Source organism: Macaca nemestrina, chromosome 16 (genome assembly GCF_043159975.1).
Source record: "Macaca nemestrina isolate mMacNem1 chromosome 16, mMacNem.hap1, whole genome shotgun sequence".
Classification (NCBI taxonomy): domain Eukaryota; kingdom Metazoa; phylum Chordata; class Mammalia; order Primates; family Cercopithecidae; genus Macaca; species Macaca nemestrina.
In genome coordinates this window covers 105,115,001-105,130,945 of record NC_092140.1, presented here as the reverse complement: position 1 = coordinate 105,130,945, position 15,945 = coordinate 105,115,001, and the positions used below count along the sequence as shown (strand labels likewise).

Genomic DNA, 15,945 nt, shown 5'->3' with positions numbered 1-15,945 from the left:
ATTCAGAAGAAATTGGCTTTATATGTTTTAGGGAGACATAAGACATCAATCAGTACATGTAAGGTATATAATGGTTTGGTCCAGAAAGGCAGGACAACTGAAAGTGGAGGGCTTCCTGGTCATAGGTAGAGTCAAAATTTTTTTTGATTGGCAGTTGGTTGAAAGAGTTAAGTTATTATCTTGGAATCAATGGAAAGGAGTGTCTGGATTAAGATAAGGGGTTCTGGAGATCAAGGTTCTTATTATTCTGTAGATGAAGCCTGCAGGCAGCAGGCTTCAGCGAGAAGTGATGCTAAATGCCTCTATCAGACTGAAAAAGGTGCCAGACTCTTAATCTCTCCTGGGTCCGGAGAAGACCTGGAAAGAGAAGGGGCTTCTCTATAGTATGTAGATTTTCTCCACAGGAGACAACTTTTCAGGGCCATTTCAAAATATGTCAAAAGGTCGGGTACAGTGGCTCACACCTATAATCCCAGCACTTTGGGAGGCTGAGGCATGCAGATCACGAGGTCAGCAGATCAAGACCATCCTGGCTAACATGGTGAAATCCCATCTCTACTAAAAATACAAAAAAGTAGCCGGACGTGGTGGCGGGCGCCTGTAGTTCCAGCTACTGGGGAGGCTGAGGCAGGAGAATGGCGTGAACCCGGGAGGCGGAGCTTACAGTGAGCCAAGATTGGGCCACTGCACTCTAGCCTGGGCGACAGAGCGAGACTCTGTCTCAAAAAAAAAAAAAAAAAAAAATCAGAAAATATATTTGGGGATATTGGGGATAAAATACTTCAACTTCTTTTGGGGCCTGTTATCTGTTGTGTGTGCTATACTAGAGTCAGATTGGAATTTGATATCTTATTGTTACAAAGAGTCTGTTTTGTCACTCTTTAGATCTCTGTTTTAATGTTAATACTGGTCAGTGTGTCTGAATTCCAAAGGAAGGAGAGTATAATGAGATATGTCCTTCCACCGTGGCCTGGTTTTTCAGGTTTACTTGGCCTCAGAAGAGGGATTTATTCAGTTGGCTGGGGGGCTTAGAATTTCATTTTTGGTTTACTTGTATAAAATTCACTTCAGTTTGGATCCTTGGTGTTAAACAAAATTTTTAAAAATCATTTCTGGATGGGAAGGGGAAACAAAATCTGCACAGAACATTTATTTCTTGATCTGCAGGTTATAAACAACTTGTGAAATGAGTGATTTGGAAGATGACGAGACACCCCAGCTTTCTGCCCACGCCTTAGCAGCTCTCCAGGAATTTTATGCTGAGCAAAAACAACAAATTGACCTAGGCGAGGATGATAAATATAACATTGGAATAATAGAAGAGAATTGGGTAAGTAAATGGCATTTCGCAGCCATCAGGAAGTATTGATGTGAAACCTACTCTGTGCATTAGTCCAGTGTTTTTCTCACCTAAAACCGGAATCTCTGTCACCTGTCATTTGGGATCTGAACCTCTCTATGGGGAGCTAAGACAGAAAGCAGTTAGTGAACATTTTAGAACAGTGTAACAGCTTTCTTGAACAGCTGTTCTTGATTCTGACTATCAGGCTGGTTGGTGATCAGAAGATGGGGTTTTTCAGATAAGGAGATAATGATACAGGATTTTTCTGCTTGGTCACTTTGCAAGGTGGGGACCCTCAGCTGGCAGTACCCCACCCAGGCCTTGCTTGGCCATGCTGGTGTGCCCCAGCTTGGCTGTGTTATAGCTCGTACCCACATTCAGCGGTTCCCAAGCTCTTGTACTACGTCCAAGAAGAATGAGGATATGAGGGACACTGGAGAGTGAAGAGGGTGGGGAAGAATTTTAATGAGTGATGAAAACTGCTTTCAGCAGAGATGGGACGCAGGGTTGGGGATGGTTATGCCGTGTGGTTGGGTCTGGGGCCTTTATGGACTCAGAATGGGGACTGTGTGCTGATTGGTTTGTGAGTATGCAAAAAAGGTGAAGGTGAAGGCACCACTCAAAGGTGGGCACAACAGTGTAGAAAAAACAAGTAGGAAAGGGTAAGTATATGTAAAATAGGTAAAGGGTGGAGAACAATCAGAAGAAAGTGTGCAAACGGGAAGACAAGTTCTCAGTCTGGTCCAAGGATTTAACTTATAGCTTGGCTTTCAGGCTTTAAACTGTCTTTGTCTTGGAGGTAGGGTTTACTGGGGACCCACACCATCTGCCTAGGCATTTGTCTGCCTCTGTCAATAATACCTTATTATGTCCAACACAAACTTCTTCCAACACATTTTTGGATACACATACACCTACTGGTTTTTATGGACCCCAGAAATCCTGGTGGAAAGAGAAAATATTATCATTGCTGGAAATTGGGGAATTAAACATGTATTGAAAAATTGGGCCGGGCGCGGTGGCTCAAGCCTGTAATCCCAGCACTTTGGGAGGCCGAGATGGGCGGATCATGAGGTCAGGAGATCGAGACCATCCTGGCTAACACGGTGAAACCCTGTCTCTACTAAAAAAAAATACAAAAAACTAGCCGGGCGAGGTGGCAGGCGCCTGTAGTCCCAGCTACTCGGGAGGCTGAGGCAGGAGAATTGCGTAAATTCGGGAGGCGGAGCTTGCAGTGAGCTGAGATCCGGCCACTGCACTCCAGCCTGGGCGACAGAGCGAGACTCCGTCTCAAAAAAAAAAAAAAAAAAAAAAGAAAAATTGATGAGAAGGAAATTTAAAGAAGATATGAATAGTTTCTGGTGTATAATATGTATTTCAATTATATTTTTATCATCTGAATTACAATAGGGATTAGAAAAAAATGAGTTGAAGGAAACTCCTAACATGACCAGGAACCTATAATTTTTTTTTTTTTTTTTTAAGGAAATAGTTGAGAAACAGACAAGGCTTGAAGTTTGTCTGTGACTACCCCTTGATAATAGGTATATCTTCAACACTTTGCAACTGGAAGGAAGCTTCTGTATGCTTATCATTTTTTTATAGTCTTTTACATTTTTGTGTCCTGTTTGGACCTCTAAGTTAAATAAACTTTTCCTATTTACCCTGTTTGAAACTGTGATAAACATGTTTCTTTCCATTTATTCTACATGTTCCACTTATTCTAAAACCTCTTTCTCACTGCTTCCCTTCTTTATGTCTGTTTACTTTCTAGCTTGATGCTTCTATAAATAACAAATGTAAGAAATTTGAAATACTGCATTATTCTTGAGGTGGTCTTTTTCTTTTTTCCTTCTTCTTAATTTTTAAAATACTATGTACTTTTTTTCTAGTTATGAAAACGAGTGCTAGTCTCACTGCTTAGAATTAACACCTTTCCTAATTTTGAAACTTTGGTTTGATTATAAAATTGAGGAAATGTAGAAAGCATAAAAATTGACAGACAAAATTTAACCATGATGTCTGACTAGAGGTATTGGGTACTTGCCTCCTTCACAAATAAGAACCAAAATAGTGAGCCAATAATCTCACTTCAAATAGATTACCTTAGAGAGAATGCTGGAATTCAACAGGGAAGTGACAGGAAACACCTAAGGTGAGGAAGGAGAGGAAGCGAGGCAGCCTGCTTGACAGGGATCAATTAGGAGCCTAGAGCAGCTCCCCAGTGTGGGGAAAGGCTAAGTGAGTGACTTCTAGCAGTTTATATTCCCACCATGGATTCTGCAGTTCTAGCCACAGAAGAGCCCTTTTGACCCATACAGGCCCTGAGACAAACATAGGGAACTGCCTGGAGACCACGTGATAGCATTGCTCCAGTGAGGGAGCACATGCCAAGTCCCACACAAGGCACCATTTTGAGAGCCCAGCTCCCACAAGACTGCATCCTGCCATGACACCCAACAGCCCCTGCATCTCCACATCTCTGGAGCCCCATTGACTTCCCCCAGACTCAGCTGGGGCTGCTGTGGTCTGCTGCCACCAGGCCTGAAGTATGAGCCATTGGCAGCAAGCAACCCCACTGCCTCTAGTAGCAGGACCACTGCACAATTAAAAGTACCCTTAGGAAAGGCTACCCTGCTTATAGCCATGACTAGGGCCAAAGTGTGCACTTCCCAACCTCCTGTTCATGGCTGCTGCCACTAAAAGCCACACCACCCTCCCTAAGAACAGCACAGCTACTGCTGTTCCCACCAGGAATCCTGAGTAAAGGCCTGCTTAGCCTGGTTCCGTCTTCCCCTACATGACGTAAGGGACACCATAAGTGGCCAATTTTTTTTTAAATTTTCTTTTTTTCCGAGGCGGAGTACCACTCTGTCGCCCAGGCTGGAGTGCAGTGGTGCAATCTCGGCTCACTGCAACCTCTGCCTCCCGGGTTCAAGTAATTACTATGCCTACAGGCATGAGCCACTACACCTGGCTAATTTTTTTGTATTTTTGGTAGAGACAGGGTTTTACCACGTTGGCCAGGCTGTTCTTGAAATGATCTGCCTGCCTTGGCCTCCCAAAGTGCTGGGATTACAGGCAGGAGCTACCGCGCGTGGCTTTTTAAATATTTTCAGTGTCCCAGAAGGCAAAGAGAAGACAAAAGGGATAGAAAACTTATTTCGGCCGGGCGTGGTGGCTCACGCCTGTAATCCCAGCGCTTTGGGAGGCCGAGGCGGGCGGATCACAAGGTCAGGAGATCGAGACCATGGTGAAACCCCATCTCTACTAAAAATACAAAAAATTAGCCGGGCACGGTGGCGGGTGCCTGTAGTCCCAGCTACTCAGGAGGCTGAGGCAGGAGAATGGCGTGAACCCGAGAAGCGGAGCTTGCAGTGAGCCGAGATCGTGCCACTGCACTCCAGCCTGGGCGACAGAGCGAGACTCCGTCTCAAAAAAAAAGAAAGAAAACTTATTTCATGGAATAATAGCTGAAAACTTCCCAAGTCTAGCAGGAGATTTACACATCCAGATATAGGAAGCTTAGAGATTCCCAAACAGATTAAATTCAAAAAAGTCTTCTTTGTGGCACATTATGGTCAAACTGTCAGAAATCAAAAGTCAAAGAGAGAATTCTAAAAATAGCAAGACAAAAGTGACTAGTCACTTATAAGGGAAACCTCATTAGACTAACAGCATATTCTCAGCAGAAATCTTACATTCCAGGAGAGAATGGGGTGATACATTCAAAGTATTGAAAGAAAAAAAAAACTGTCAGCAAAAGATTCTATACCCAGCAAAATTATTCTTCATAAATGAAAGAGAAATCAAGACTCCTTTGAGACAAGTAAAAGCTGAGGAAATTCATCACCTCTAGACCAGCCCTACAAGAAATACTTAAAGGAGTCCTACGCATCCTTTAGCATAAGCAAAAGGATGAAATCTACCATCATGGAAATACACTAACGTATAAAATCCACTGCTAAAGCAAATATAGAAAACCACCAAACCGTAATGATAAACAACAAAAGAGAAAGAAAGAAACAAAGAATATACAAGACAACCAGAAATAAATTAATAAAATGATAGGAATAAGCCCTCACATATCAACAACCTTGAATGTAAATGGATTACACTTTCCTCTTAGAAGATAGAGACTGCCTGAACAGATTTAAAGAAAAAAAACTTGATCCACCTCTATGCTGCCTACAAGAAACTCATCTCACTTGTAAAGACATACAGACTGAAAGTAAAGAGATGGAAAAAAAGATATTCCATGCACAAGGAAACCAAAAAACCAAAACCAAGCAGGACTAGCTGTGTTTATATCAGATAAAGCAGATTTTAAGTCAGAAACAGTACAAAGAAACAAGGTTGTTATATAATTATAAAGCGATCAATTCAGCTACACAATGATTCTAAACATATATGGACCCAACACTGGAGCACCTGATATATAAAGCAAATCTTATTACATCTAAAAGGAGAGATAGACACAAATACAGTAATAGCTGGATACTCCAACATTAGATAGATCATCTACATAGAAAATTTAGACCAATGGACTTAAGAGATGTTTGCAGAACATAGCATCCAGCAGCTAAAGAATATGCATTCTCATCATCACATGGAACATTCTCCAGTTCCATGTGGTTATGTTTGGACAGAAAACAAGTCTCAAGTATTTTTGAAAAATTGAAATGTCAGATATCTTCTCAGGTCATAACAGAATAAAACTAGAAATCAATAACAGGAGAAACTTTGGAAACTAAAAATACAGGGAATTTAAATATGCTCCTGAATGATCATTAGGTCAGGGATGAAATTAAAGAGGAAGTCAAAAAATTTCTTGAAACAATGGAAAATCAAAGCACAACATACCAAAATCTATGGAATACAGCAAAAATAGTGCTAAGAGTGAAGCTTATAGCAATGTAAGTCTACATCTAGAAAGTAGGAAGGTTTCAAATAAATAATCTAACAGTGCACCTTAAGAAACTAGAAAAGCAAGAACCAGTCCCAAAATGAGTAGAAGGAAAGAAATAATAAAGAGCAGACAGAACTAAACAAAATGCAGAATAAAAAAAAAAAATGGATCAATGAAAAGTTGGCTTTTTGAAAACATAGGCAAAACTAAAACTACTAGCTAGACTAACCAAGAAAAAAGACAAAAGACAAAAATAAATAAAATCAGAAATAAAGGAGACATTACAACTGAAGTCCAGGACCAGATGACTTTACTGCTGAATTCTACCAAACTTAAAAAGAGTAGTCAATACCAATTATCTTTAAATTATTCCAGAAGTTTGAAGTGGAGAGAATTCTCCCTAATTCATTCTATGAGGCTAGCATTATCCTGACACCAAAACCAGACAATAATGTAAGAAATAAAGAAAATTACAGGCCAGTATCCCAGATGAATATAGACACAAAAATCCTCAACAAAATATAGTACATAGAACCCAATAGTACATCAAAAAAATACTACACCATGATCAAGTGGGATTTATCCTGGAGATTCAAGGAAGATTCAACACCTGCAAATCAATAAACATAATATATCACATCAACAGACTGAAGGAGAAATATTATATGATCATCTCAATAGCTGCAGAAAAAGCATTTAAAAAAATTCAACATCTTCATGATAAAAACTCTCAACAAACTAGCCATAAAGGAACATACCTCATCATAATAAAGGCTATATATGATAAACCCACAGTTAACATACTGAATGGGGAAAAGCTGAAAGCCTTTCCTCTAAGATCAGGAATAAGATAAGCATGCCCACTTCCACCACTGCTATTTAACATAGTACTGGAAGTCCTAACTAGGACAATCAGGCAAGAAAAAGAAAGAAAAAGCATCTAAATTGGAAAAGAGGAACTCAAATTGTCCCTCTTTATAGATGACATGATCTTACACTTAGAGAAACCTAAAGACTCTAGGAAAAAACTTTTAGATCGTATAAATTCAGTAAAGTTGCAGGATACAAAAATCAACATAGAAAAATCAGTAGCATTTCCATACACCAGTAATGAACTAGCTGGGAAAGAAATCGAGAAGGCAATCCCATTTACAATACCTACAAAAAAAGAAATACCTAGTAATAAATTTAACCAAGGAGGTGAAAGGTGTCTACAAGGAAGACTACAAAACTCTGAGGAAAGAAATTGAAGACACTAACAAATGGGAAGACATCCCATGCTCACAGATCAAAAGAATAATCACAGTTAAAATGATTATACCCAAAACAATGTATATATCCAGTACAATCCCTATCAATACTAATGTCATTTTTCACAGAAACAAAAAAGTCCTGAAATTTCTATGGAACCAAAAAACAGCTTGAATGGCCAAAGCAATCCTGAGCAAATAGAACGAGGGTGGAGGCATCACACTACCTGAGTTCAACTGATGCTACAAGGCTATAGTAACCAAAATAGTATGGTATTGGTATTACAACAGACACATAGACCAATGGAACAGAATAGAGAACCCAGAAATTAATCCACGTATCTACAGCCAACTGATTTTTGACAGAGGTGCCAAGAACATACATTGGGGAAAGCACACCTCTTCAATAAATGGTGCTAGAAATATTAGATATCCATATGCAGAAGGATGAAACAGGACCCCTCTCTCTCACCATATGCAAAAGTCAACTCAAGATGGATTAGACTTAAGCATACGGCCTGAAACTATAAAACTTCTAGAAAAAAACATAGGGGACACACTTTAGAACATTGGTCTAGGCAAAGATTTCATGGCTAAGACCTCAAAAGCACAAGAAACCAAAATAGACAAATGGGACTTTATGAAATTTAAATGCTTCTACACAGCAAAGGAAACAATCAGCAGAATGGAGAGGCAACGCATTGAGATGTATAAAATATTTGAAAACTATTCATCTGACAAGGGACTCGTATCTAGAATATATAAGAAACTCAACCAAAATTTCAAAACCAAAGAATCCCATTAAAATGAGCAAAGGACCTGAATAGACATTTCTCAAAAGAAGACATACAAATGGCCAACTGGCATATGAGGAAAGACTCAACATTACTAATCGTTAGGGTAATGCAAATCAAAACCACAGTGAGATGTAATGTTACTCCAGAATGGCTATTATTAAAAAGATTTAAAATAACGGATACTGGTAAGGGTGTGGAGGAAAGGGAGCTCTTATACACTGTTGGTGGGAATGTAAATTAGTATAGCTACTATGGAAAACAGTATGGTGATTTCTCAAAAAACTAAAACCAGAACTACCATGTGACCTAGCAGTCTCACTGCTGAATATTTATTCAAAGGAAATTAGTATATCAAAAAGGTACCTGCTCCTCATGTTTCTTGCAGCACTGTTCACAATAACAAGGATAGGAATCAACCTGTCCATCAACAAATTAATGGATAAAGAAAATGTGATATATATACACAATGCAATACTGTTTAGCCATAAAAAAATAGTGCAGTTATGTCATTTGCAGCAATGTGGATGGAACTGAAGGTCATTATGTTAAGTGAAATAAGCCAGGCACAGAAAGACAAATATTGCATGTTCTTACATGTGGAGGCTAAAAATGTTGATGTCATGGAGATAGAGAATAGAATGATAGATACCAGAGTCTCAGAAGGTGGGGTAGGGGTGATGAAAAGAGATTGGTAAATGAGTACAAACATATAGTGAAATAGAAGGAATAAGATCTGATGTTCTATAGCAGAGTAGGGTGACTATAGTTAACAACAGTGTATTGTATATTGCAATATAGCTAGCAGAGAGGACTTGAAATGTTCCCAACACAGATAAATATTCAAGGTGATAGATATCGTAAATACCCTGACTTGATCATTACACATTCTGTGCATGTAACAAAATATCACATGTACACCATAAATATGTACAAATAGGAAAGAAGACATTGGAAAACTAGCATAAATCCAGGAGGCTCAATATTCAACAAATAAGATTCCAGAAAAACAGAACAAAAAATGAAGAGGGAAGGAAAGCTTTAAAGAATATTAGAAATTTCCCAGAACTGAAGACCCTCATTAAGACACATGATTATCATGATTATGAAAATTCTGGATACAGATGACAAAGAACATCCTAGAACCTTCCAGAATAAAAACAGGTCTCCTACAAAGTCTTCAGACTATGAGTTACATTGCTTCTCAATAGCTTTATTAGAAACTTTAAAAAATAGAGCAATGCCTTCAATATTTTGAGTGAAAATTTTGTTTGCCCTAGAATCCCTCTCCCTCTCCCTTTCTCTTTTTTGAAATGGAGTCTCACTGTGTTGCCCAGGCTAGTCTCAAACTCCTGGGCTCAAGCAAACTCAGCTTCCTGAGTAGCTGGGATTATACACATACTACGACACGCAACTATAGCCTAGAATTCTATACCCAGCTACACTATTACTTGTGTGAAGATAAAATCAAAATATTTTAGATTATGTGAAGTCTCATTTACATTTCCCTCTTGTGTACTTCTCAAGAGCTGCAGAGGGTTTGCTGCAAGTGAGAAGAAAGAAGACTTGAGCTCCAAGGAATAGGAAATCTGATGCATATAGTAGGAGAGGGAATTCCCAGGATGATGGTGACACAGAATGTCCCAGTGTAACAGTTGTGCTGCAAGTCTGGAGAGCAGCCAAGATGGCGTGTTCCAGGACAGAGATCTTCAGGGGAAAAAATAAAAGTGATAGGATATCCAGTATGTAGAAAATTGTATTGAAAGGCCAATAGAGGATGTTAGAAGAATTAGGGATGAATACAAACTAACCAAGCAAATGAAACAGTCATGCATTTACTTACTCTAAGAAAAACAAAAAGGAATTCTAGTGAAAAGAAATGCTATTATATTACACCACTTGGCTCAATAATGAACACTGATACTTAATGCTAACTAATCAAAACTTGCTTTAAAACTACATTGGGGCTGGGCACGGTGGCTCACGCCTGTAATTCCACCACTTTAGGAGGCCCAGCGGGGTAGATCTCCTGAGGTCAGGAGTTTGAGACCCTCCTGGCCAACATGGCAAATCCCATGTCTACTCAAAATACAAAAATTAACCAGGTATGGTGGTGTGTGCCTGTAGTCCCAGCTACTTGGGAGGCTGAGGTAGGAGGATCACTTGACCCTGGGAAGCAGAGGTTGCAGTGAGCTGAGATCGTGCCATTGCATTCCAGCTTGGGTGACAGAGTGAGACTCTGGCTCAAAAAATAAATAAATAAATAAATAAATAAATAAATAAATAAATAAATACCATATTGGGAGGGTGAAGGAAAGGCAAATGATGTGTATGAGAGGGCAAAATCCTCATCTATCATAATAAATACATAGTGTATATATGATGGATTATCAAGGGATAGCATTTAAAACACAGTATTTAGAGATGTGGGGATAGATGATCAGAGAAAGAGCCAAGAGTTGAAAATGGTTGCTTTTGAGGAGTGAGGCTCAATGGCAGGGGGTCATGGGATACAAGACTATTGTTTTTCTTTATAAGCCTAGTAGTGCTTTTGACTTTTAAAGCCACATTCACGTAACATATTAAGAGCAGGATTCTCCTCAGTTGGACAGGCAGAAAGACGCTTCTGGAAGGAGCATCATGGTGACTGCCCAAGGAGAGTCCCAAGTCCAGTTCAAGCTTATATTGGTTGGTGATGTTGGTACTGGGAAAACTACATTTTTGAAATGTCAGTTGGTGAATTTGAGACGTACGTAGCTACCTTGGGTATTGAGGTTCATTGCCTTGTGTTGCACACCAACAGAGGACCCATTCTTTGTATGGGATACAGTTGGCCAGAAGAAATTTGGTGGAGTGAGAGATGGCTATTATATCCTAGCCCAGCATGCCATTATAATGTTTGATGTGACATCGAGAGTAACTTACAAGAATGTGCCGAGATCCTCTGGTGGCTCACGCCTGTAATCCCAGCACTTTGGGAGGCCGAGGTGGGCGGAACTCCTGAGGTCAGGGGTTTAAGACCAGCCTGACCAACATGGTGAAACCCCATCTCTGCAAAAATACAAAACTTAGCTAGGCGTGGTGGCATGTGCCTGTAATCCCAGCTACTTGGGAGGCTGAGGCAGAAGAATCTCTTGAACCCGGGAGGCGGAAGTTGCAATGAGTTGAGATCATGCCGTTGCACTCCAGCCTGGGTGACAGACACTCCATCTCAAAAAAAAAAAAAAAAAAAAAAAAAAAAAAAAAAAAAAAAAAGACTGTGCCTGACTGGCACCGAGATCTGCTATGAATATGTGAAAATATCCCTATTGTGTTGAGAGCAACTGAGTGGGTATAAAGGACAGGAAAGTGAAGGCAAAATCTGTTCTCTTCCACCAAAAGAAGAATCTTCAGTACTATGACATTTCTGCCAAAAGTTACTACAACTTTGAAAAGCTCTTCCTCTGGCTTGCTAGGAAGTTCATTGGAGACCCTAACTTGGAGTTTGTTGCCATACCTGCCCTTGCCCCATCAGAGGCTGTCATGGACTGAGCATCAGTGCAATATGAGCACGATTTAGATAGAGCTTGTTCAGAGATCGTCATCTCCCTGATGAGGATGATAACCTGTGAGAATGAAGCTGGAGCCCAGCATCAGAAGTCTAGTTTTATTTGTCATGTAATATCAGTGGTACAACATGTGTGCCCATTTATTATGTAGGTAAGTGGAACGTGTGCTTCATCTGTGAGATGCTGGAGATGAATGGGCTTCAAAGTGAATGTCACAGTTTTAAAAATACCTAAATTGTTTGGACTTGCATATTTAGCTGTTTTGAAATGCAGTTGATTCCTTCTTGAGTTTCAAATACAAGACTGCTACAGTCACATCACAGTGCTCAGTGGTAAAATCTTGTTTGTTACTGTCATTCTTATTTCTCTTCATTTAGAATCAGAATAAGGTTGTATTTCAAATATCTTAAAAAAAGGAGTGGGACTCTTTATCTTTATGGAATGATATGAGGAGAGCCAAAATCTATCATTGTGCCCTGATGGTGTTGGAGTGAGGAAGAAGGGCAGTTCAGTAGTCAACCAGCAGACAACTCTTACCACTTATGGTGCATGGTAGCAGATACTGTCTGCCACCTCCCAAATCAAGTGAACTCAAAATCCTTCCATTTTCTGTATGCTAGGGGCTTTCTTCCAGCTGTCCTTTGCAGAGGTAGAGGTCAGAGCTAGGCATTTTTCTTGTAGATAAGAATGGATAGACATGGCCAGGCGCAGTGGCTCACGCCTCTAATTCCAGCACTTTGGGAAGCTGAGGCAGGCAGATCACGAGGTCAGGAGTTTGAGACCAGCCTGACCAACATGGTGAAACCCCGTCTCTACTAAAAATACAAAAAAATAGCTGGGCGTGGTGGCATGGACCTGTAATCCCAGCTACTTGGGAGGCTGAGGCAGGAGAATCACTTGAACCCAGGAAGCGGAGGTTGCAGTGAGCCGACATTGTGCCATTGCACTTCAGCCTGGGTAACAAGAGTGAGGCTCCATCTAAAAAAAAAAAAGAATGAATAGACAGATGTAGATATGAATTAATACATATACCCACATGTATATGTACATTTTGTCTTTGGAAATATTTTAAACCTGGACTTACGAATAAATATTTAGTAAATAGCATGCAGACATCCAGATGGGAAATATTTGAAGCAATTCTCTTTTTCATTATATTCAGTAAATATTTATTGGTTTAAAGATGTGTTATTAATGTTTTCATTCATACCACTTGCCACTTTGAATTGTACCTTGTTTTAATTGTTATAGTCATTTTGAATGCCATCTTGTTTTATTTTTATTTTTTTTCAAGACAGAGTCTTGCTCTGTCACCCAGGCTGGAGTGCAGTGGCACAATCTCAGCTCACTGCAACCTCTGCCTCCTGGGTTCACGCAGTTCTCTGTCTCACCTTCCCAAGTAGCTGGGATTACAGGCACCCGCCAGCAAGCCCAACTAATTTTTGTATTTTTAGTAGAGATAGGGTTTCACCATCTTGACCAGGCTGGTCTTGAACTCCTGACCTCATGATCCACCCACCTCAGCCTCCCAAAGTGCTGGGATTACAGGTGTAAGCCACCTTGCCTGGCCCACCACCTTGTTTTGAGTGATTTAGAACCATTCCATATTAGTAAGACCATCCAGATAAACCTTTTCAAAGGTCCAATAATAGACAAGCAGAGAGCCAAATCATGAGTGAACTCCCATTCACAGTTGCTACAAAGAGAAGAAAATACCTAGAAATATAACTTGCAAGGGACATGAAGGACCTCTTCAAGGAGAGCTACAAACCACTGCTCAAGAAAATAAGAGAGGACATAAACAAATGGAAAAAAATTCCATGCCCTTGGGTAGGAAGAATCAATATTGTGAAAATGGCCATACTGCCCAAAGTAATTTATAGATTCAATGCTATTTCCATCAAGCTACCATAGACTTTCTTTGCAGAATTAGAAAAACTTACTTTAAATTTCATATGGAAAGAAAAAAGAGCCCGTATAGCCAAGACAATCCTAAGCAAAAGAACAAAGCTGGAGGTATCACACTACCTGACTTCAAACTATACTACAAGGCTAGTAACCAAAACAGCATGGCACTGGTACTGAAACAGAGATATAGACCAATGGAACAGAACAGAGATCTCAGAAATAATACCACACATCTATAACCATCTGATCTTTGGCAAACCTGACAAAAACAAGCAATGGGGAAAGGATTCCCTATTTAATAATGGTGCTGGGAAAACTGGCTAGCTATATGCAGAAAAGAGAAACTGGGCCCCTTCCTTATACCTTATACAAAAATTAACTGAAGATGGATTAAAGACTTAAATGTAAAACCCCAAATCATAAAAACCCTAGAAGAAAACCTAGACCGTACCATTCAGGACATAGGCATGGGCAAAGATTTCATGACTAAAACACCAAAAGCAATTGCAACAAAAGCCAAAATTGACAAATGGGATCTAATTAAAATGAAAGAGCTTCTTCACAGCAAAAGAAACTATCATCAGAGTGAACAGGCAGCCTACAGAATGGGAGAAAATTTTTGCAATCTACTCATCCGACAAAGGTCTAATATCCAGAATCTATAAGGAACATAAACAAATTTACAAGAAAAAAACCAACCCCATCAAAAAGTGGGCGAAGGATATGAACAGACACTTCTCAAAAGAAAAGAAGACATTTATGTGACCAATAAACATATGAACAGAAGCTCAACATCACTGGTCATTAGAGAAATGCAAATCAAAACCACAGTGAGATACCATCTCACTCCAGTTAGAATGGTGATTATTAAAAAATGAGGAAACAACGGATGCTGGCACAGCTGTGGAGAAATAGGAATGCTTTTACACTGTTGTTGGGATTTTAAATTAGTTCAACCATTGTAGAAAACAGTGTGGTGATCCCTCAAGGCTCTAGAACCAGAAATATGATTTGACTCATTACTGGGTATATACCCAAAGGATTATAAGTCATTCTGCTATAAAGACACATGCACACATATGTTTATTGCAGCACTGTTTACAGCAGCAAAGACTTGGAACCAACCCAAATGCCCATCAGTGATAGACTGGATAAAGAAAATGTGGCATATATACACCATGGAATACTATGCAGCCATAAAAAAGGATAAGTTCATGTCCTTTGCAGGGATATGGAGGAAACTAGAAGCCATAATTCTCAGCAAGCTAACACAGGGATAGAAAACCACACACCACTTGTTCTCCCTCCTACGTGGGAATTGAACAATGAGAATACATGGCATGGACAAAGGGAGGGGAACACCACACACTGGGGCCTGTCAGGGGGTGGGGGTCAAGGGAAGGGAGAGCATTAGGACAAATAACTAATGGATGTGGGGCTTAAAACCTACATGATGGGTTGATTGGTGCCCCAAACCACCATGGCATGTGTATACCTGTGCCACAAACCTGCACGTTCTGCACGTGTATCCCAGAACGTAGTAAAATAAAAATACAAAAGACAAAAAAAAAAAAACAAAAACCACAACATGAAGTGTAGTATAACAATAAATAAAACACTGCCCTTGCTCTCAAGAAAACTATTCTAAGACAAAAGTGATTATTGGAGCAAAATGGGGAGCAAAATGCAAGGACACCTCCCCAGACTTTTGAGGTGGAGGGGAAGTCAAGGAAACCCACTCAGAGAAAGTGACAGGTGTGAACTGAGTCCTGATGTATCCTAGATTTGGAAAAAAAAAAAATTCAATCCTTATAATCCATACACAGAATTAAAGTCAAGGTGGATTAAAGAGCTAAACATAAAAGTAATAAAAGTATTAGGCCAGGCACATTGACTCACGCTTGTAATCCCAGCACTTTGGGAGGCCGAGACAGTCAGATCACTTGAGATCAGGAGTTTGAGACCAGCCTGGTTAACATGGTGAAACCTCATCTCTACTAAAAATACAAAAATTAGCTGGGTGTGGTGGTGCACACCTGTAATCCCAGCTACTCAGGAGGCTGAGGCAGGAGAATTGCCTGAATCCGGGAGATGGAGGTTGCAGTGAGCTGAGATTGCATCACTGCACTCCAGCCTGGCGACACAGCAAGACTCCATCTCAAAAAAAAAAAAAAAAAAAAAAAATTAATTACAA

General features: G+C 39.9%; 1 protein-coding gene and 1 pseudogene across 6 annotated transcripts in view; both read left to right on the top strand.

Moving 5' to 3' along the window:
* Window positions 1–15,945, top strand: part of LOC105490300 (EEF1A lysine methyltransferase 1) — a 146,983-nt gene that overhangs the window by 18,161 nt on the left and 112,877 nt on the right. For all 6 annotated transcript variants that reach the window (XM_071081684.1, XM_071081687.1, XM_071081683.1 and 3 more), the window contains exon 2: window positions 1,168–1,330. In XM_071081684.1, coding sequence (XP_070937785.1) covers window positions 1,187–1,330 — 144 coding nt within the window. In that variant the 5' untranslated portion in view covers window positions 1,168–1,186. The remainder of the gene's footprint in view (window positions 1–1,167; window positions 1,331–15,945) is intronic.
* LOC105490299 (GTP-binding nuclear protein Ran-like) lies at window positions 1,337–15,332 on the top strand (annotated as a pseudogene).